The sequence below is a fragment of the Furipterus horrens genome, unplaced genomic scaffold, assembly GCF_987537825.1.
Source record: "Furipterus horrens unplaced genomic scaffold, mFurHor1.1.pri manual_scaffold_10, whole genome shotgun sequence".
Classification (NCBI taxonomy): Eukaryota; Metazoa; Chordata; class Mammalia; order Chiroptera; family Furipteridae; genus Furipterus; species Furipterus horrens.
The window spans coordinates 20,199,359-20,220,938 of record NW_028327180.1 but is presented as its reverse complement, the minus strand read 5'-3'; the positions used below and the strand labels follow the sequence as shown (position 1 = coordinate 20,220,938).

The following is a 21,580-nucleotide window of genomic DNA, read 5'->3' as shown; positions in this document are numbered from 1 at the left end:
CGGGCATAGTAGGCATCCAATAAAAAATCGTAGAATGAATGAGTGCATTAACCTGCATGGAAACATGCCTCAGAGGCCTAGCTCTGGTAATCATTTATCTGATTTAATTCTTGAAACCACTAAGTTTCATGCAGATGACAAAACTGAGGCTAAGAGAAAATAAGTAAACTACCCAAGGCAAACAGGTAGTAAGTACAATACTTGTACCAGGACTTGACCCAGGTCTATCTGATCTCACAGTCCATGCTCCCCCTTACACCACATTGCCCAACAAAATACAAACATTAGAAAGAATTTACTGGTACCTTTTTGCTTTGTTTGTTGTAGTCGTAGTTGTTTTGACTAGTCCACTGTCTTGAGTATAATGTCGCACACTGGCACACTCAGTCCTAGTGTGAGAGGCATGCCTGATGCAGTGATGATAACTATGAGTTTCATTAATTCCAGTCCTTGTTAGATTTTTTTTTCTGTAGTTATAGATAGCTACACTAACACACTAAACTACTTAATATTATGAAGTACATTACCACGTTTTCAAAGAGAAGGGATGTATTTGCAGAGATTTCGCATACTAAATTACTTAATTTCTTTAAAATGTTGATGCCATTGGTGGAGGAGGAAGGGAGTACTCTTTGTTCAGTTATGATTTCAGATCAATAGTACAGTGTTCTTCATATTCACTGATCCTGTTACGTAAGTCAAGGGCAGTGAATCAATGACAGTAAATCACTTGTCCTGCCCAGCAGCGCTCTGGCGCGAAGGGTAGAGTTGTGAGCACTGACTGTCAATGCACTTGCTGTTGATACTTTTACAGTTCATGTTAGGCCCAGTTTATAGAGCATGAGGCAATTTTTGCTCATCATACGAAGCACCTGCTTTGTGGCAAGGTAACATGCTAGGGGCCAAGGATACTCTGGTGACCAGGAGAGACAAGAACCCTGTACTCCTGAAATTTTATGTCTAGATGGCGAAGGGCACCAGAGTTGTGCTACCCTAAATCTGCCTTTTGGGATAATGATTTTAAGCTGGTTATTAAGAAACAAAGGACCTAGAAAAAGACATTTGACCCTTCCCGTTTTCTGCCCAAGAGATTCAAATGGAAAGACCTGCTGCAGGGAAAAACCTTAGCTTACTCACCTTAGCCTAATATGAGTTAAATATGGTAGATAAGAAGATGCCAAGCAGGCACCTGGCAGCTAGATCACCCTTGTCCATTGAAGCTAAAATTTGCCTGCCATGTGTGTTCTACTCTTCCTCAATCACCTGTAAGTCAACCATCTTTATTTTTGAAATCTAAGACCCCATTTCCCCCTTTTCTCTTTTGTCCAAAATGACACCCAATTTTGCCTGATTGTCTTTGGGAACTTCCATGCTTATGTATTAAAACTGATTTCCCACTGGTATCTGTCTCTGTTAATTTATTATCTAGCTAAAAGAATTTAGAAGGTAGGAGGAAAAGTTTGTTTTTTTTTTTTAATCTCCTCCAAGAGGAAAACAGAAAATAAAAACTACTTATAAGATGTACTATGCCTAAGAAAGAGAAAGGTGAGACTTGGGGAAGAATAACTTAAGGCCCTAACTTCCTTCAGAGGGAAAAGGGACTTGAAAGGCAAAAGCTTTTAGACTTGAAACTTCTTATTTGAATGACTGTGTGGTTTATATCATACATCTGACATATGGAAAATATTTTATAGGTATCTACTGAACAAGGTATGAACATATAAATGAGTGAATGACATAAGGGATAAAATAAAATACTGTGTTCTTTTCTAAATAGGCATAGCTTTTGAGAAACTGTTAAATCATCGTTAGTCTTTGCGTGTACTTTTCTTGTGACACTATACTAAATTGTCGTTAGTCTCTGTGTGTACTTTTCTTGTTTTACCTTGAGCTGCAGTTTGAGAACCACTATCCAAGGGGAAATTTAATACTGAAGAGTTGAAGGTCCACTGGGAGCAGAGCTTTGATGGGCAAGCCTGAGGCCAGTGTGGTGGTGGTGACTGCTGTAATTGTTTAGCCATAGATAATGGTAAAAGCAGGGAAGATGAGGAGTGGCTAGCTAGCATTACCTCTTGTGGAGAGACTGCCTCTGTTGACTAGGAAGATGGTGCTCTGTTTTTCTTAAGGGAGCTGACTGATAACAGAGCATGGCAATATGGGAAAACTGGGATATTTTCTTCTTCAACCCAATGTCGATCACAGGAACTAGAGAAAACCAGAGATACTTTCCTGCTTCTGTCGCACTGGGACTCAAGACCACAAAAGATGTAGTGAACACCTACTGGAGTGATGCCCCCTTCTCTTGGGGTTACCCCTACAATGCAGGCGAAGGGCTACAGTAGTCTTGTTAATATTGTGATACTCTGACCCTCAAGCCACAGGTCTCTGCGTTTAGGGGTAGACTTCTTACCCAAGTCATTTTCTTGACAGCATTCTAGAGAGAAAGTCTACCAACTCTAGCAGTAGAAATGAACCAAACTTCTAAACTTGATCATTTTATTCTTTTGTCAAATCAGTGAGACACTTGATTATCCTTCTAACAGTACCCATAGCCTATTATCTTCTGGTTAGTTAGGCTGAGATTGCTTCTGAGCTTTGCTAAACTAATCCAAGGGGAAAATTAAGATAAAATTTTTAGGAATCAGACTTCTTTTTAAAAAGCATAAATTGCACATTAGAAAGAGAAGCTGTATTTCCAAGCAATACAATAAATAATGGAGTTTTTCTATTTAAGTGCATAGTACCAGCAGTAAAACTCTACAGAAAATAAAAATTTCAATTTTATTTTGGAGTGTTTAAAATTTTTTTTTAAATTTTCACTATTTAATAACTTTCTTAAATTAACAATATTTTCTGTAAAACGTGCCCAGAATTAGATTAGTAATGACATAATAGACATTTATAATTTTGAGTATTTCTATCCAAGAATAAGGTATGCATTTTCATTAATTCAAATCTTTTAAAATGTCCCTTATGGTTTTTAATCAAAGTCTTGCGCATTTTTCACTTAAGCTGTTATAAGATGGTTTTCTCCATTATGTTTTAACTGCATATGTGAAAGGTATTGATTTTGTAAATAATATTTTTGTACTCAGATACCTTAGTGAATTTTCTTATTGTTTCCAACAGTTTCTCCAGTTGATTTTTTTATTTTTTTAGGCACAAAATCATACCATTTGCAAATAATTTCTTATTTTACTCCACTTCTTCTTTCATCTATTTACATGACTAGAACTTACAGAAAAAAATAAGTGTGGATAATAATGGTGATAGTAAAAGTTCTAGTTTTCTGACTGATAATGAGAATGTTTTTAATATTAATCTATTAACACGATCCTGACTTTTGGTACTATGCTTTTAAAAGAAAGCCTAAAATTGCCTAAATTATAATAGTAACATATTCAGACAATCAAAATGCTTTCATCTTCTTAATTATGATGTCAAGAATTTTCTGCCAACTAAACCCAGTTTTGCAAGTCATACATTTTTCAAATAAGTTAGTATCCTATAACAATATCAGAATTAACTTTTATATACACCAAAGTTTGAAACTAACTTATCTAAATATAATGAAAAATAATGTGTTTTCTTAAAATTTACTATGATTAGAAAGGCAGGCTGTCCTCATCCAAACAATTATCTGCCTTACACACAGAAAAGGGTTAAGATTATATCAATGGTTGTTGAAACAGTAGCATCTTTTTAAGAGTGAGCACATCAGACACACAATTATGTATCTGAAAGAGAATAAAGAAATCTGTATTGGTGAATTTTTTAAAAGTAGCTTAACTAATGAGGAGAGGCCTTCTTTAAAATTTGTATTGGTTTCACAGGAATGGACTTAACAATATTTACATTAATAGTTACTCCGCTGATGTAGGGAGAATGCCCATCCTTATGAAGAACAGCAGTGACCCCTACTGCTCAAATTAAGACAGCTCTGGGTGTCGGCCAGGACAGGAATTCTTGACCTTTTCTGGGTCCTGCATCCTATTATGAATAGAGAGAAACCTCTAGATTCCCTCACGAGGACAAAATTTAGATTCCTATAAACAAACTTTGCAAACACTCTAGGCAACTCATGAATCTTTGAGCTAGATAACAGGGTCACTGAGCTCTATCTAAAACTTTCAAGTGAATAATTCTGTCAATTCAAAAGAGCTTTTAAAAACTAGGAGCATAGTCTAGTACAGATTACTAAAATTATTACAATGCTTTTGTGTGTCTGGGTTTATAAATTGTTTTTTCAAGAAGATTAACTAACAGGCTAATAGACTCAAATAGACAGTTATTATATTTCTGTAGATGTGTTAGACTCTTGCTCACATTTGTATAATTTCCTGCCACTTAAAATGTCCTATTGTATAGTTATTACTGTCTTTGTAATTATAATATAGTATCTATTACAGTATATATTTTATAATTATGGCATTTCCTTGCAAGTTCTACCATCAATGACCACTGTCAGAGAAAATCAGTTTTAGGCAAAACTCACACTCAAATTCAGAATGATTGCATTTTCGAGTGTGACCTTTATGTGTTTAATTCATGAAAACTTAATGGATTTCTAAATGAAATTACCAATTCACATTGCTATACTTTTGATAGATTCCCCCCCCCCCCCATCTCAAAGTATATGTAGTATGCTCTGGGGACAAGATCAATGGAACTGACTATGGTTAAGGAAAAAGCAGACTAATAGTTTGTTTATTCAAGTTTGCAAACGTCCAATTTCATCAATTTTTCTTTTTTACGTGGAAACACACCTTTCCCCGGAGCCGACGGTCCGCAGATCCGAGACTCCGCCCTAGAGGCGGTGGCAAGAGAAAGGCCCGCCCCTCGACCCCAGGAGGCCCGCGGGTGACCAGCGTGCGCTGCGCGGAGCTGCGTCACATCCGGGGTCAGGACGCCAGGTTCCGGAAGAGGCTGCACAGTTGTGGCGGCTGTTTCTGCGTTGATGCTTAGTTTCTTTGCTGCGGGTGCAGCAAACTACACAGCAGCATCATGGTGGAGGTAAAGTGACACTTGGGTGCTGAGGGGTATTTGCTTTGGGGCTGTTTTGGTTTGGCGGCGGGCGGGGGAATTGAGGGTGCTGGGAGTCTGGAGACAGTAGAGACTGGGAGGGGAGGCTGTATGGCCCGAGGCTGGGTGGTCTCTCTCGGTTTTCAGAAAGCAGGAGAGGCTGGATGAGAACAGAGCTGGAGTTTGCGTCCGGGCGGGAATCCTGAGATAAGGCCCCCGATCCTTACTTGACCCTTGGGCCCTTGAGGTGGGCACTGTCCTCGGAGGCGGGGCTTCTGTCGTTGTCCAACCACTGCTGTTTGGCGCCTGCGGGGTCGTGTCCGTGATTCTGTGTCCTAAGAGATTGGCGGTCCTCTCTGGTCCTCACTTTGTCTCTTACTCCAGCTGTTCCCCAGAAAACTCTGCCGTTCTTGAATTTTTGCATCTTTTCCTAGCTTGAACAACCATCCCGTTAGCAAGCCTTGTTTCTCTTAGAACTATTTCTTGGCTTTTGTCCATACCCACTGCCATCACCTTAATTAAGACCAACGTCATCTTTCACCTGGACAGATGAATTAGCTCTCAACTGGTCTTGCTTCCATTTTTGTTACAACTCCCCCTCCTCCGGTTAATAGGTTTAAAAAGTTACTTGGTCCTGTTTCTTTTTTTCAATCGCTTAAAGCCCTTTACTAGTCGTATATTATTAAAGTCAAAAATACAGACAGTTGCATGATTTAAAAAAGCCCTTATCTGATCTCCACCTTGTCTACCCTTGGCAACCTCATCTTGAACCACAACTCACCCTCTTATCGAATATACACTACTACTATTCCGCAGCTTCTGGCACTGTTTCCATCACTGAACACCTTTGTATGTGGCTTTTTTCTCTCTGCCTGGATTGTTTTTACCTCTTTTCTGTGCAAGGCTAATTCTCTTTCTGTTTAAATATCACCTCAGAGAGATCTTTCATAACTATCTTAAGTTCTTGCTCCATTCGCTGTTCAAGTCCCTTGCTTCTTTCCTTCCTACTTATCAAAATGTGGTGTTATTTTGCTTATTTTTGTCTCTTTCCTCTTTAGCACAGGGACTATGACTGTCTTTTCATCACGCTGTTGTTAGCTTGTAGCACAATACCTACCAGACACACCGTAGTAGCTGAGTACATTTTTAGTGAATAAATGACTCATCTTAAGCATCACTCAGTTGGTCTACTTGAGGCTCTAGCCAGAGAAGAGCTTTCTTGTTTCTCTGAGCTTGACTGCTGTAGCTTGCTACAGATAGCTGTGGTGAGTGGTACAAGTTTTGTACATTTTAAAACATATAATAACTGATTTGACTCTAATTTAGGTCTGATGTGTACAGTTTGGAGCTAGACATGTAATTATACTCTTTTCTTTCTAGGAGGTACAGAAACATTCTGTGCATACACTTGTGTTCAGGTCATTGAAGAGGACCCATGACATGTTTGTAGCTGATAATGGAAAACCCGTGCCTTTGGATGAAGAGAGGTAATCGCTGGAATATTTAAACTTCTAATGCTGGGGGAAGAGAGCAGGGAGAAGGGAACCTTTAAAGTTTAGCGACTGACTAACACGCATAGGCTATCTATTCAGTAATGAATGGTGTTAGGGCATAATTTAACCTGATTTAACTTTTTTTTTTTTTTTTTGGCCTTATCTTTTACCGTAACTAATTAATTACATTTGACAAATACCCAGTAATTAGGAGAGGGTTTTATATTTTATAATCAATCACTTTGTATGTGCTTTCAGCTTCCTTCCCGCTGCTCTCAGAGCCTTGCTGAGCTGAAACTGTACCTGGCCAGTACTTCTACTCCCATCTTTTCTCGTTAGTATGATGAAGAGTCTTGAGTGATGGCATAGTTTTGGTTCTACATCTCCAGCTCCAGTCTGGGATTGCATTATGTGCACTGTTCCTCTTTTGTCCTTTACCATTCTTTTAAAATCTGCTTCATTCCTCAAGCAAGCATTTATATTTAATTTGTAAATTGAACTATTCTTAAAAGTAATATAATAGGTACATTTAAAATATATGTACATTATACTAATTAAGTGCTTTGATTAATTCTAACTAACCTTTTTCGATATACCCAATAAAGGTTACTAGAAAGCTTTTACTATATTTTTATATTTAGACATTTGAAGGAAAACATTGACTTTGAGGGTTTTTAAAAAAAGATATATTAGTTTCTATGTATTTAAAAACTAGTTAGACCTTTGATAACTCATTATGAAAGGTTTTGCATTTATTGGTTAACAAACTAAAACATTCCTTAGACTTAATGGATGCTGCGTGGTTGATTGTGAGTGAAAGTGTGGAAATGAACTTGGAAATTTTGAGCTTTTTAAATGCAGTTTAACTTTAAAATCTTTATAGAAACTTTTTCTATATGATTAGGAAAACTTAAGCTGTTTAATACTTGCTCTTGTCTATCTGTGAATGTATTTAAATTGGTGAATATACTTAAAGTACTCAAAAATACATTCTTATGTTTATAACTTTTTAAAATAGTCACAAACGAAAAATGGCAATTAAGCTAAGGAATGAATATGGTCCTGTATTGCATATGCCTACTTCGAAAGAAAATTTCAAAGAGAAGGGTCCTCAGAATGCATCGGATTCATATGGTCATAAACAATATCCTGCCAATCAAGGTGAGTATGGCATTGTCAGAAATCTTAGGACTTATATGTGAATTTTAAAAATAGATAAATGAAGTGTGTTATTAGTGCCCCTCCTGGAAGGACTAATTAGAGCTAAACCCTCTAACACCCATATCCAGTATTATGTTGGAAATCTTGATTTCCTCATTGGAGTAGTGAGTATGATTATAGGTTGGTGGATTTTTTCTTATAGGGGATAAAAAAGTGATAATATAATGAGGGCAAAAATTCTTAGGAAATGGAGAAGTTCATGGTGGAGACTAAGGGAAAAATTCCTAATTTGTGGTGAGACTGTCTTATCTCTTTTTCAGAAAGATGACATTAAGTACTGAAATTGTAGTAAATAGAGACAATCCAAGATTCCACAGGGAAACCATTTGCTTAGAAGAAAAACCAGAGTGGTTTATTATTTTATAGGATGATCTCTCTCCACACCTTGCTATATAGAAAATGCACAGGCTTTCTTGACATCATGTCAGCAAATGTTCAAGAGAATCACTATATACATGATCTTTAGTAGTCAAAACAAAAATGACCAACTTACCTTATTCCTGAGGCTTGGGCTTAGTTGTGAAAATTTTAGAAATGTAGTTAATAATTTAATATTTAATTCAGTAAAAGAGATGATATTGCCCTGGCTGGTGTGGCTTACTTGGTTGGAGTGGGTTTGATTCCTGGTCAGGATTCACAACTAAGTTGCGGGTTCAGTCCCAGGTTAGGGTGCATATGAGAGGCAACCAATTGCTATTTCCCTCTCGCCCTCCCTCCCCGTATCTAAAAGCATGTTCTTGGGTGAGGATTTTAAAAAATTAAAAAGAGATGATACTAGTATGTAAAATCAGTTTTGCCATTGATGAATTTCTCTTTTTTTATTTTTTAAAGGACAAGAAGTTGAATATTTGGTGACGGGTACACATCCCTATCCACCAGGACCTGGTAAGTTAGCCACATATTGAAAATGTCTCACTCTCACATGTATTTTCATGAACGACCTAATAATATGATTCCTATTGCCTATAAAATACAAGATAAGCTCAATAGCCAGGCATCCAAGCATAGCTTTTTAGATGATAATTAACTAATACTTAGTATCACAAGCATTCATTTAGCAAACATTTTTAAGCACCTGTATTTTTTTAGGAATTCAGAGACAGTAAGACTGCTCCAGACTAAGGCAAGCTTATTATTTGGATGTTTAGGCCAACAGGTAAATATCACTAAACTTATAAAAGTGATACTAGAAGCGTTAGTGTAGAAGGAGGGTATGATTGAAGTGTTTCCTGGGTGTGTGAGTGGCCAGTATAATAGGAGAGGCTAAAAAGCTTAGGATACCTAGGTTCTAGTAATTTTATTTTAGTTTTTAATCTTCACCCAAGGATATGTTTATTGATTTTAGAGACAGAGGAAGGGAGAGAGAAACAGACAGGTAGACATCCATGTGAGAGAGAAACATCGATGGGTTGCCTCTCTTACATGCCCTAACTGGGGATCAAACCCGAAACCTAGGTGAATGCTCTGACCAGGACTCAACCTTTTGGTTGTATGAGACGATGCTCCAACCAACTGCACCACTTGGCCAGGGCAGTTCTAGTAATTTTAGAGGGCAGGATTTATCATATTGAAAGTACAGGAGAATTAGTAGTTCTTGTTGTAAAGTATGCATTTACTCTTAAAAGTGTTCTGTTAGTATTTAGGGAACTGTTTCATTTATCTGATGGTAACATCCCAAGATTATAGAAATTTAACTTTACTCTCTTGGGCTTTGCTAATACCAAGCTGCTTGTGATTAAATCAAATTTGAGTTTATTGTTCAGCAATATTTGTAGTAAAAAAGTAACAAAAGACATACAAAATGTAATCAGTTATTGAAATATCACCACCTAGAGGTAATTACCATTACCTTTTTGGTATGTTTTCCTCCAGCATTTTATTTTAAATTCATGCAAATGAAAACAAAGGTAGCTAGTAAAAGGAATTTTTTTTTTTTTTATTTAACAGGGGTTGCTTTAACAGCAGATACTAAGATCCAAAGAATGCCAAGTGAATCAGCTGCACAGTCCTTAGCTGTGGCATTACCTTCTTCTCAGGCCAGGTATGAAATACTGTGCTTCTAATTACAAAGATTTTGAAAGCATAGTTTCTGTTCGCATTTTTCTATCATTTTAAAATTTGTTTCTTTATAATTTTGTGTTACATGACATTTTTCTTTATCAGTGCTTGCAAAAATTTAACATAAAGTTTATTGTGCAGAACACGTGACTAGAGGCATTAATTACTTAATGTGATTTTTTTTTGTGTCAGGGTTGATGCAAATCGTAGTGTCCCTGTTGGAGGTTCTGACCGTTCACAGCCTGCAGGGATGACTTTGGTAAGTTTCTCTGTGTCAAATCACATGCAGGTTTCTACCTTTTGGAACATATTTCCTTATTTCTCTTTATTCTGAGAGTCTTACTTTAAATATTAAAAAGAACTTTTTTGAGGAATTAAGTAAATTGGAACCTGAGCTAATGGTTATCTTTCATAGCCCTAAAATTTAAGTTCCTAGTGAATTGATATTGTTTAGAATTTAAAATCATCGTGTTCTATGTCTTCTTACATGTTGTTTACATTTTCTTTGATGAAGATAATGTGATGTTGCTTTTTATTATCCACTGTTAAATATATAAGGAATGTTATTCTGAAGCTTGTATCAGTGTGTTTTAGATATGAAAGCCCTTTTTAAATTAAACTCTTAAGTTGATTTATGCAGTTGAAGTTGAGTGCTACTAGTGTTGTAATTTCATGAGCTATACAACTAGTGTTGTATTAGAGCAGCAGTTCTCAATCTGTGGGTCGCGGCCCCTTTGGGGGTCGAACGACCCTTTCACAGGGGTTGCCTAAGACCATCAGAAAACACATATATAATTACATATTGTTTTTGTGATTAATCACTATGCTTTATGTTCAGTTTGTAACAATGAAAATACATCCTGCATATCAGATATTTACATTACAATTTATAACAGTAGCAAAATTACAGTTATGAAGTAGCAATGAAAATAATCTTATGGTTAAGGGTCACCACAACATGAGAAACTGTATTAAAGGCTTGCAGCATTAGGAAGGTTGAGAACCACTGTATTAGAGCATTTAGAAATATATAAGTTTCTCTATAAGTAAATGACAGCTACTGTTGTTGGTAGAAGTAGTTAGAGAAGAGTAACTGAAAATATGTTGTCACTTGAAAGAAGTGTAGGCTTTATTTTTTCTGCTTATTATATACAGTTGATTAGGCTTTATAAAGTGAATGAGTTTGTAGTCCTCCCATTACATTACTTTTTCAGTCTCTATTCACCCATCTTTCTGCTCAGGCTCTCTGCCTTCTTAGGAGGAAGAAATGTTAGCTTCTTAAGGGTAGGGACTTCATGAACTTGATAGATGGATGGATACTAACAGAAGATTGTGTATTAGCTAGAATGCCTTTTAAAATAGTATTGAATTATTTGGGGAGAAGATAAATAGAAAGATCTATCAGTCTCTCCTTTGCAATATTAAGTCAATGATGTTAAAATATGACAATGAAGGGCAATGACATTAATCCACCTATAGTCACTTAAATTATAACAGGAACTTACACAGAATGTTTACTATTCTGTTAACATTCATAATAACTGTATGAGGTAGGCACTGTTATTTCTTTTTATTTCTGTTTTAAAAATGAGGCACACAGGTTACATAATTTTTACCCAAGGTCAATCAGCTATTAATTGGCAGAGCTAGGTCTTGAACTTATGTACTGTGATATGTGCTCTTTTTTTTTTTTTTTTAAAGATTTTATTTATTTATTTTAGAGAGAGGGGAAGGGAGAAGAAGGAGAGAAGCATCAATGTGTGAGAGATACATTGATTGGTTGCCTCTCGCACGCCCCTAACCGGGACCTGACCTGCAACCCAGGCCTGTGCCTCGATCAGGAATCGAACTGGCAGCCTTTGGGTTTGGGGGACAACACCCAACCCGCTGAACCATACCAGTCAGGGCAATTTATGCTCTTAACTTTAATATTTTGCTTCTTGAATTTTTAAATTGCTTTTTAAAGTTAACATTCAGAAAATACAGTTTTGATTAGAAATGTTAGACTCATTTTCCAGTTATGCAGGTATTTTGAGCTGCCCTCTCCTCTTTATAGAGGGAAAAAACAGCTTTTATAAATCCCCCCTTTGAATTTCCATTTTTGAAAAAACGTTCGTAAATCCCCTCTTCCATTTTCTTTTTTGATAACATGAGAACAAAAGTATGAACCTTTAATAATAGTGTAACTGGTTCCATATCTAGGCCGTTATGGAGGGTGGCAATGCCAAGAACTCTGCACTGATGGCTAAAAAGGCCCCTACGATGCCGAAACCCCAGTGGCACCCACCATGGAAACTCTACAGGGTGAGTGAGTTTGTATATTGTTCCACTACGTGAATGTGACCACTGCTTTCCAGGTGACAAGAGCTAGTAATGGAATAAGGAGGAATAGGAGTGAATATGAGAACTGGTAAAGTGACCTGAGGTGGGATCGGGGAAGGGGCTAAAGCACGGTATGAAAAGCTATCTTGGAGAGGAGACTTGTATTTTGTATAAAATATGAAGTCAAGTGCTGGTGAGGATTTGGAGAAAAGGGAACCCTAGTGCATGTTGGTGGGAATGCAGACTAGTGCAGCCACTGTGGGAAACAGTATAGGGTTTCCTCAAACAATTTTAAATGGAACTGCCTTTTAACCCAGCGATTCCACACCTGGGAATATCCTAAGAATCCCGAAACACCAATTTGAAAAAATATATGCACCCTTATGCGCATAGCAGCATTATTTACAGTAGGCAAGATCTGGAAATAGGCCAGGTGTCCGTCAGCGATGAGTGGATAAGAAACAGGTACATTTACACAATGGAATACAATGTGGCCATAAAAAAGAAGGAACTCTTCTCTTTTGTGACAGCATGGATGGACCTGGAGATTGTAATGCTAAGTGAAATAAGCCCATCAGAGAATGACAGATACTATATGATTTCACTCATATGTGGTATCTAACGAACAAAATAAACTGACAGACAAAACAGAGACAGAGGCATGGACACATGGGACAGACTGACAGCTGTCGGGGGGGGAGGGTTGGGCGGGCGGGATTGGATGAAAGAAGGTGAAGGGATTAGCCAAAGAACATACATGCATAACCCATAGACACAGACAACAGTGTGGTGACGGTCAGAGGGAAGGGGAAGAGGGGGCTGAGTGGAGGGGGACCAAGGGGGGTCATTTGTAATAGTGTTAACAATAAAAACTAAAACACGAAGAACAACAAAAAATATTGATAGAAGGCTAATTGTGCAGAGCAGACAAAATAATTTAGCAACGTGCTTGAGGTATTTAATATGGAGTTCAAGGGGAGAAACAATATATCAGGACATTTGTTCAGCTCTAATGATTACCTTTTCAATTATAGTGAATTAAAATGATTTCCAATGTACTAGATCTAAAATAAAATTATATAGTAAAATTATATAGCAGCAACAACAGCCATCTGCCTTCACCTGTAACAAGTGCGGCAGGGATTGTCACTCCCGAATCGAACTGCACAGCCATTCTCGGCGGTGCAGATAGACTCTCAAGAAGCTACGCCATCGTCTCTCGAGACGGACGGCTGCCGACGAGTAGGAAAAGTACAACTATGTATAATTTAATATATGTAACAATTTACTGTTTAAATAACCATACAGTAGAATAGATTTTCTTTTGGTATACAGATGTAATAAATTTTAATACCTATGTAGATTTGGGTAACCAGTACCATAATCAGGCTGTAGAAGTTCTGTTTTGTATAGCTGTATCCTTCCCCAACCCTGACAACCATTTGTTTTCCATCACTGGTGTTTTTTTGACTGTGTCATATAAATGGAATCTTCCTTCACTCAGCTTAATGGCTTTGAGGTTCATCTAAGTTGTTGCAAGTATTTTTACATTCCTTTCTATTGCCGAGTAGTATTCCATTGTGTAAATACCACAGTTTGTGTATTCGTTCACAGACTAAAGGTAATGTAATACTTATTCTAAAATATAATTGTCCAATAATGTTATAATCTTGTCATTTGAAGATGTTGGAGGGGCATTTTAAACTTGAAGAAACCTTAACTTACATGTAATGGTTGAAATTGAATAACCTTTATCTTGTGTGTCCATTCTACTTTTTTTTATTTTTCCTTTTTTTTAAAATACAGGTGATCAGTGGGCATCTTGGCTGGGTTCGATGTATTGCTGTGGAACCTGGGAATCAGTGGTTTGTTACTGGATCTGCTGACAGAACTATAAAGGTAATAAGGAGGGAATCCTTTATGTTTACTGTGTATATTTAATCTGTTTTCAGTTATTTCCTCTGGTAGGAATTGTTCTTGTAGTTCCTCTGATTTCTTAGACCTGAGTGTGGAGTACAGTTTATTGTCTATGCCTGTTAAAAGTTCCATCTGTTTGAAAAGTGGTATTTAAACAACAGTTTTTTCCAGACAGAACATGTGACTACCTATCATAAATTTCTTAATACTTAATATTTTTCCTCTCTGGTTATAAAGTTAAAGTATGCTCATCTATAAAAAAAATGTGGAAAGTATAGAGAAATAGAACATAGAGCCATATCTAATCCTACCACTGTCAGATATTTGAATGAATTTCTTTTTAGTGTTTATTGCTGTGCCTATGTATCAGTGCATTTTCTTCTGAGTTTTTCCTGTGTGTATAAATGTGTATCTTTTAAAAATCATACTTGGAACCTGGCTTTTTTGCACTTCATATTACTTAATATCAAAAGCACATCTGAAAAATCAGCCATCCTTTTAAATGGTTCCATGATATTATATTATTTAGATATTTTATAATCTATTCCTATTATTAGGCATCTTAGTTTCCTGACATTCATCACTATAATTAATCTTTGTGCCTAAAGCTGTTTCTGTTTTTAAATTATTTTATTATTGATTCTCAGAAATAGAATTAATAGGTCAAACCTTTTTGAAGTTGGCACCCAAAGTACAAATTATTTTCTAAAATTGTGAATTGATACTTGCATTAAGTATATGAGAGGATTCTTTTCAGCCTGTTGATGGTGTATCTTTAAAAATGTATGCTCATAATAAGCAGAAGTGGGTATCTTATTTTTCAAGAACTGTATATACAAAATTTCTAGAAGCTACTTCTAGGATTTAAAAAATTTTGTAGATGATGTACAACATTAGGTAAGTCTCAAGTGTACAGTATAATCATTCACTATTTGTATATGTTGTGACATGATCAGCACAAAGTCTAGTTAACATCTGTCACATTACATAGTTACAAAATTATTTTCTTATGAGAACTTTTTAAGATCCACTCTCGGCAACTTTCAAATATGCAATATGGTGTTATTAACTGTAGTCACCACATGTACATTACATCCCTGTAACTTACTACTTTATAACTGGGAGTTTGTGCCCTTTGACTCCCTTCACCCATTTATTCACCCTTCACCCTTGCTGTGGCAGCCACCAATCTCTTCTCTTGTTCCGATGAGCTTCGTTTTTCTTTTTTCTTTTTCTTCTTTTTTATTTTGTTTTGTTTTTTAGGTTCCACATACAAGTGAAGTCATGTGTCATTTGTCTTTCTCTGTCTGACTTATTTCATTTATCATAACACCCTCGAGGATCATTTATGTCATAAATGGCAAGATTTCATTCTTTTGTGTGTGTGAGTGTGTGTGTGTGTCTGAATAATATTTCGTTGTACATATAAGTGCCACATTCTCTTTATTTATCAGTTAATGGACACTTAGGCTGTTTCTATAGGGGTTTTTTAAGTTGTTGCCATCTTTGACTAATTTAATACCATGGAATTCATATTTTTACTATCAATGCTGTCTTTTATATATTAAGAATGTTAACCTTTTGTCATCTGTTACAAATATTTTCCCATTTTGAGCATGCCTTTTAATTCTGTTTTTTCCTTTTATTTTTGGTGGTGGTGGTGGGGGGGGATTGTTTTGCAAATTTAAAAAAATTCATATGCTTATATATTTCACATTTTTGGAGACTTAATTTTAACATCAGGATTCTAAAATTTTGCTTTGGGATAATGAAGAAGAAAAATTAAATACTCTTTGATTGCAGATCTGGGACTTGGCTAGTGGCAAATTAAAACTGTCCCTAACGGGGCACATCAGTACAGTCCGTGGCGTGATCGTGAGCTCGAGGAGCCCGTACCTGTTCTCCTGTGGAGAAGACAAGCAAGTCAAGTGCTGGGACCTTGAATATAATAAGGTAAGTGTGGACGTAAGGATTGAAAACATTGTGGGCCACGATTTTTCTCCCTAATTATAGACATTTTCACTTTCCTGCTGTGTTTGTAGGTTATACGGCACTATCATGGACATCTGAGTGCAGTGTATGGGTTGGATTTGCACCCAACAATTGATGTGCTAGTAACCTGTAGTCGAGATTCAACTGCCCGGGTAAGTGGAATAGAGCTTTGTGTTTATTTGTAAATATATTACGTCTCACAGTATGCATGTTTGGGATTGAACTCATATTGTTTGATAGAGGATTAAAGATAGTTACTTTGACCCACCAATAACCTGGTTCCTCCATTTCTTGACTTGTATGTTTTTACACCTTTATCACTAGTTCTGTGGCCTCACCACATTTCCTATTGGGAGTGTCCCAACCCTGAAATGTTCCGCTCTCACATTTCACTCCGTCACCACTACTATGGTGCATTAGTTGTTCCCTTCAGTGGTCCCGTTATGCCCATTCCTAGACTTTCAGTCCCCTGATCTTTCAGCTCCTCCACCCCATCAGCTGTCTCGTATCTTCATCCCCCAGCCAGCTTCAACATTATTATCTCTATTTACGTGCTTTCTTCATTATATTCAGGCACAGTTGTGTAGTAAATTCCCAGCCTTGAATTCATTCAGTTACCTGCCTGAGATATGAATACCTCTTCTCTTTGACAATATGTCTCTTGATGTCTATTGTGTGTGTGTGTATGTGTTTTATAGATCTGGGATGTGAGAACTAAAGCCAGTGTGCACACATTATCTGGACATACGAATGCAGTTGCTACAGTGAGGTGTCAAGCTGCAGAACCACAAATTATTACTGGTATGATTGATACTTTCCCAGTTTACCATATATTCATATCAATGCATTATGATTATGCATGTATTTTTTATATGTACTATGACTCACCTTGTGTATAGCTATTCTGTGTGCATTTGAAATTATAGTAATGTTTCATTTTATTTTTGTCATACTTTTTACATATCATAGAATGTAAATACCATATAATGATATTACATATCACGTAATGTCTGACTGGAAAATGGTGATGTTAGATAAGTTAAGCATTATTTCATAGTATAAGAATTATTGGTCTAGAAAAAATTTTTTTAAGCTTTTATTTATTTTTAGGGAAGGGAGGGAGAAAGAGAGGGAGAGAAACATCAATGTGCAAGAGACATATCAATCAGTCTGTTGCCTCTCACACGCCCCCAGTGGGGGACGTGGCCCACAATCCAGACCTGTGCCCTGTCTAGGAATCAAACCAGTCACCTTTTGGTTTGCAGGCTGGTGCTCAGTCCACTGAGCCACACCAGCCAGGGCTGGTCTAGAAAATTAACGTTAGAAGACAGGATACCAATAACCTTTAGAACAAGTTTGAGTCTTGTTTTACGTAAAGATTAATAACAACGGATTTTCCTCTAAGACTAGAAAATAATTTTGTGATATATTTTATTAACTAAATTATCATTTGAGGTTTTTTTTCCCCTTTCACAAGGGGATAACATCATGTATTTGCTTTGTTATTGATATTTGTTCAGACTGTCCAGTTGACAGTACATCAAGCGTATATTACAATTTTTAAGAAATAAATTTAAAACCAGCTCTGGCTGGTGTGGCTCTGTTGGTTGGAGTATAGTCCCATACTGAAAGGTCACAGGTTCAGTTCCCAGTTGAGGCATGTATGAGAAGGCAGCCGATTGATGTTTCTCTCTCACATCGATGGTCCCCCCCACCCCTCTTTCTCTTCCCATTCCCTCTCTCTAAAAGCAATAAAAAATGTCCTCGGGTGTGGATTTCAAAAAGTTTCTTAAACCAACCTAAAATTTTGGTAGTAGAAAGCGACTAGCCAACAGTTGATATGACTTTCATTTGGTATATATGTGTTTGTGGGAGAGCACTTCATATTTTATTATAGTTTTGCGTTCTCTCCCTGATCTATGTTTTTTGGGGTGCGTATTTTCGTTACAGGAAGCCATGACACTACAATACGATTATGGGATTTGGTGGCTGGCAAAACAAGAGTCACATTAACAAATCACAAAAAATCAGTCAGGGCTGTGGTGTTACATCCAAAACAGTAAGTGTATTTTCCAAATTAGTTTTTCCTCTTTCTTCAGTTTTTGGTATCATCAGAAATACCAACATTAGTATTACTTTGGTGGTCATTTAGACACTTATTTCCAGGCCTGTTCTACTTACAGACATGCATTTCATGTATTTTGCTTCATGCCCTATATGCGATGAGAAAAATTTTCTGCGTGGTAAAAAACGATAATGTCAGATGAAGCAATATGAATACATCATGTTTAAAAGCTGCACATCAAAATAGAATCTAAGAGTAGCTATAGATGTTTGGGACATAAGTAGTTTATTGTGCACTGAGGTATACATAGAATAGTTAAATTCTTAAGGATGACGTTAGTATACATAGGGGGAAAAAGCGAGAGCTGAGAACATTGTAGTCAGGGCATCCAAAGTAGGGAGCATAATGTCCCGAGCTGTTGTTTGTTGTATCACATCACCCTGACCGGTTCTGTTCGTGTTCCTGTCTTTTCTCTCCTTCCTTCCCCCTTACCCATATTCCCTTCCCCTACTCATCTCTCCCTGTTGTCCTCCCTCCCTTTCTTCCTCTCCTCACGCCCTTTCTCTCTCTTCCTCTTGCCCTTGTTTCTTTCCTTTTCTCCCATTCTCCCAGTTGTCCTCTCTCTTCTCTCTTGTTCTTCCACCTCCTCACCCAGAACAGTTGCACAGCCCCTTGCCCATTATGTGAATTTATTGCTGTAGCTACGTATAGAGCATGGGAGAAACGAGTGGGCAGTAGAACAATCTAGGCCCTAAAATACATTTAAAATACTTTGAAAATCTGATTTAACTTGGAACAAATGTCTTGATATTTTTACCTCTTGGTATGATGGTAATATTTGGCTAAAACTACATGGGTCACTGAATGCATGTGCTAACTACAACCATAATAAGCTTCTTTAGATCTACCATTTTTATTTAACTTGGTTTACTTTGATACTGTTTTTAATTTTATTTCAGTTACACATTTGCATCTGGTTCTCCAGATAATATAAAACAGTGGAAATTCCCTGATGGAAGTTTCATTCAAAATCTTTCTGGTCACAATGCTATTATTAACACATTGACAGTAAATTCTGATGGAGTGCTTGTGTCTGGAGGTAAAATAAAATTTTTGTTAAATGTGTTTTTTTGTCTGTCATTTTTTCTTTTAGTGAATGACTAAACATTTGTAAAATTTCTGAGCCCTCACACCTAAGTACTATAGCAAAACTTGCCTTATTAATGTGTATTTGAATGTTTTTATGTGTGTTCATGCTTGTTCATAATACTTGTAGCATAATTTATAGTTCAGCCTTCTTTGAGTTCTCACATGATAAATCTAAATTTGGGATTTATGCTGGGAATCGCCTAAAGTTTGGTTGTGCATTCTGGAATTGGATGTCATTTTGTGGTGCTTTTTGAGATCTATAATAAATACTGAATTAAGCCCTGATAAAAGTGGACAAACCAGTATTATTAAGAGAAGCTTAAGTGCCTGTGTCTTAAACATCTTTATAACTGAAATTATTGCTGTAGTGCTCAGCTAATGTCAAGTGACTTGTGGAAGAGATACTGAGTTTAACTACATCTTTCCCTTTAAGCTGACAATGGCACAATGCACCTTTGGGACTGGAGAACTGGCTACAATTTCCAGAGAGTTCATGCAGCTGTGCAGCCTGGGTCTTTGGACAGTGAATCAGGAATATTTGCTTGTGCTTTTGATCAGTCTGAAAGTCGTTTACTAACGGCTGAAGCTGATAAAACCATTAAAGTGTACAGAGAGGATGATACAGCGGTAAGTTCTCCATTTCACATATCTATTAAAGTAAGTCAGTTGTACAGTACCAATTCTGCAAGCATTTTCATGTGTTACAGTTACTGAAATTATCAGAAGGGAAAATAACCTTTATAGTATTAAAGTATTTTATCATCTTGAGTAGTATCTGCTCATAACTTTCTGTATTGGTTTCATTAATGCCACCAAATCCATAGATTGGTTTAGTTGTATTCCAACTTGTTACAGTTATTGGGAAAATGTTGCACTAAGAACAGGTAGATTGCTATGCAGATGAATTCTAGAATCATCAGCTTTGGCATTACCAGAATATCTACATAGCAACTTAATTTGAGATGAAAAACCATAAACTGGATTTGTAGTGAACTCACTCATCCTTTATTAGATCAAGATAATGCAAAAAGTTTGTCAACTATTTCTAAAATCATTAAATCTCTTAAATATATAATGCCAAGTAATATAGCTCAGAACAGATACCTTATTTTTGTTAGAAAAGAAGTTATTAAATATGAGGTGAACTAATACTTTATTTTTTTATTTACTTTCTGATTTGTAGACAGAAGAAACTCATCCAGTCAGCTGGAAGCCAGAAATTATCAAGAGAAAGAGATTTTAATGTGACATTCTCTTCATGGCGTTTTTTATTTTTGTTTTTGTTCAGCTTGTTGTTGATGAGAGTATCCAGTCATTTTGTGCTCTGGCTAGGATTATAAAGCAGAAACTCACATGCTTGAATCATTGCTGCTGAATATTTTACAATAAAATGTGTTGTCTCCCCCTCCCATGTTTTTATTTCTAAAATAAATAATTCGAGATTCAAGGAAGATGCAGATATCAAGCACGTGCTGGTTTATTGACTATAACTATTCTAACGATAGAATATTTTGTCAATTTTGTTAAAGGACACCTTTTTATTTTTTAACTTAGCAAATTTCCTGCCATAATAGGACTTGTTTTGAGGGGAGCAGGGGGAGCAGGGTGTTTGTGTTTTGTTTTTTTCTTTTTTTAATAATTTATTTATTTTATTTTTAGAGAGAGGAGAAAGGAGAAAGGGAGGGAGAGAAACATCACTGTGTGGTTGCCTCTCACGCGCCCTCAACTGGGGACCTCATGTGCAACCTTGTCATGTGCCCTGACTGGGAATCGAACCGGTGACACTTGGCTCACAGGCCAATGCTCAATCCACTGAGCCACAGCAGCCAGGGCTGTGTTTTGTTTTTTTCAATTCTTTAAGAACTGGTATCTGACTGATAGTTTGGTATTATAGGATTTGAATTATTAGTTTAACTTATGTGTGTGTGTGATTTTACAGACAGTTTTTGAGTGCATGTCCTGCAAAGTTCTGCACCAGATACTGTTCAGGATACAGACAAATCAGATGCGTCTATCCACCAAGACCTCTGGTTTATCATCCAGTTCTATAATAGAGGTGCAAGCGAACAGCTGGGGTAGCACAGAGGCAAAGACTTTTCTGGGAGGATTGTGAAAGACTTCATAGAGTAAGTGATATTTGAGCGGAACCTTGGAGGGCAGAGAAGGAAAAGGGTGTTTTAAGAGGAAACAGGAAGTCAATGAAACCCGCCAGGCACGTCAAAGTGTGTGTTGTGTTCTGGGGGGCAAGTATTGTGCATACAAGCTGGGTTGGTGATGGGGGAAAGCTCAGGTTTTGAGTTTGATTGGGCATAGGGTGCCAATATAGGTATCAAAACCTGGA

At 36.8% G+C, this 21,580-nt stretch overlaps 1 protein-coding gene across 2 annotated transcripts; it reads left to right on the top strand.

The window, feature by feature from the left end:
• The first annotated feature begins 4,902 nt into the window (after nt 1–4,902).
• On the top strand, nt 4,903–20,704 carry PLRG1 (pleiotropic regulator 1). Of its 2 annotated transcripts, none has more exons than XM_090288894.1 (15): nt 4,903–5,013; nt 6,403–6,509; nt 7,534–7,676; nt 8,568–8,621; nt 9,684–9,777; nt 9,987–10,053; nt 11,997–12,098; nt 13,923–14,015; nt 15,837–15,986; nt 16,076–16,177; nt 16,724–16,826; nt 17,976–18,084; nt 19,050–19,189; nt 19,673–19,866; nt 20,423–20,704. In XM_090288894.1, exons 1-15 carry the CDS (start codon nt 5,005–5,007, stop codon nt 20,480–20,482), a joined length of 1,527 nt encoding a protein of 508 aa, XP_090145020.1. In that variant the 5' UTR covers nt 4,903–5,004; the 3' UTR covers nt 20,483–20,704. The 2 variants fall into 2 exon arrangements, with proteins under 2 accessions (XP_090145020.1, XP_090145021.1); XM_090288895.1 differs by lacking the exon at nt 4,903–5,013 and adding an exon at nt 6,774–6,849 and having other exon boundaries at nt 6,463–6,509.
• The last annotated feature ends 876 nt before the right edge of the window (nt 20,705–21,580 follow it).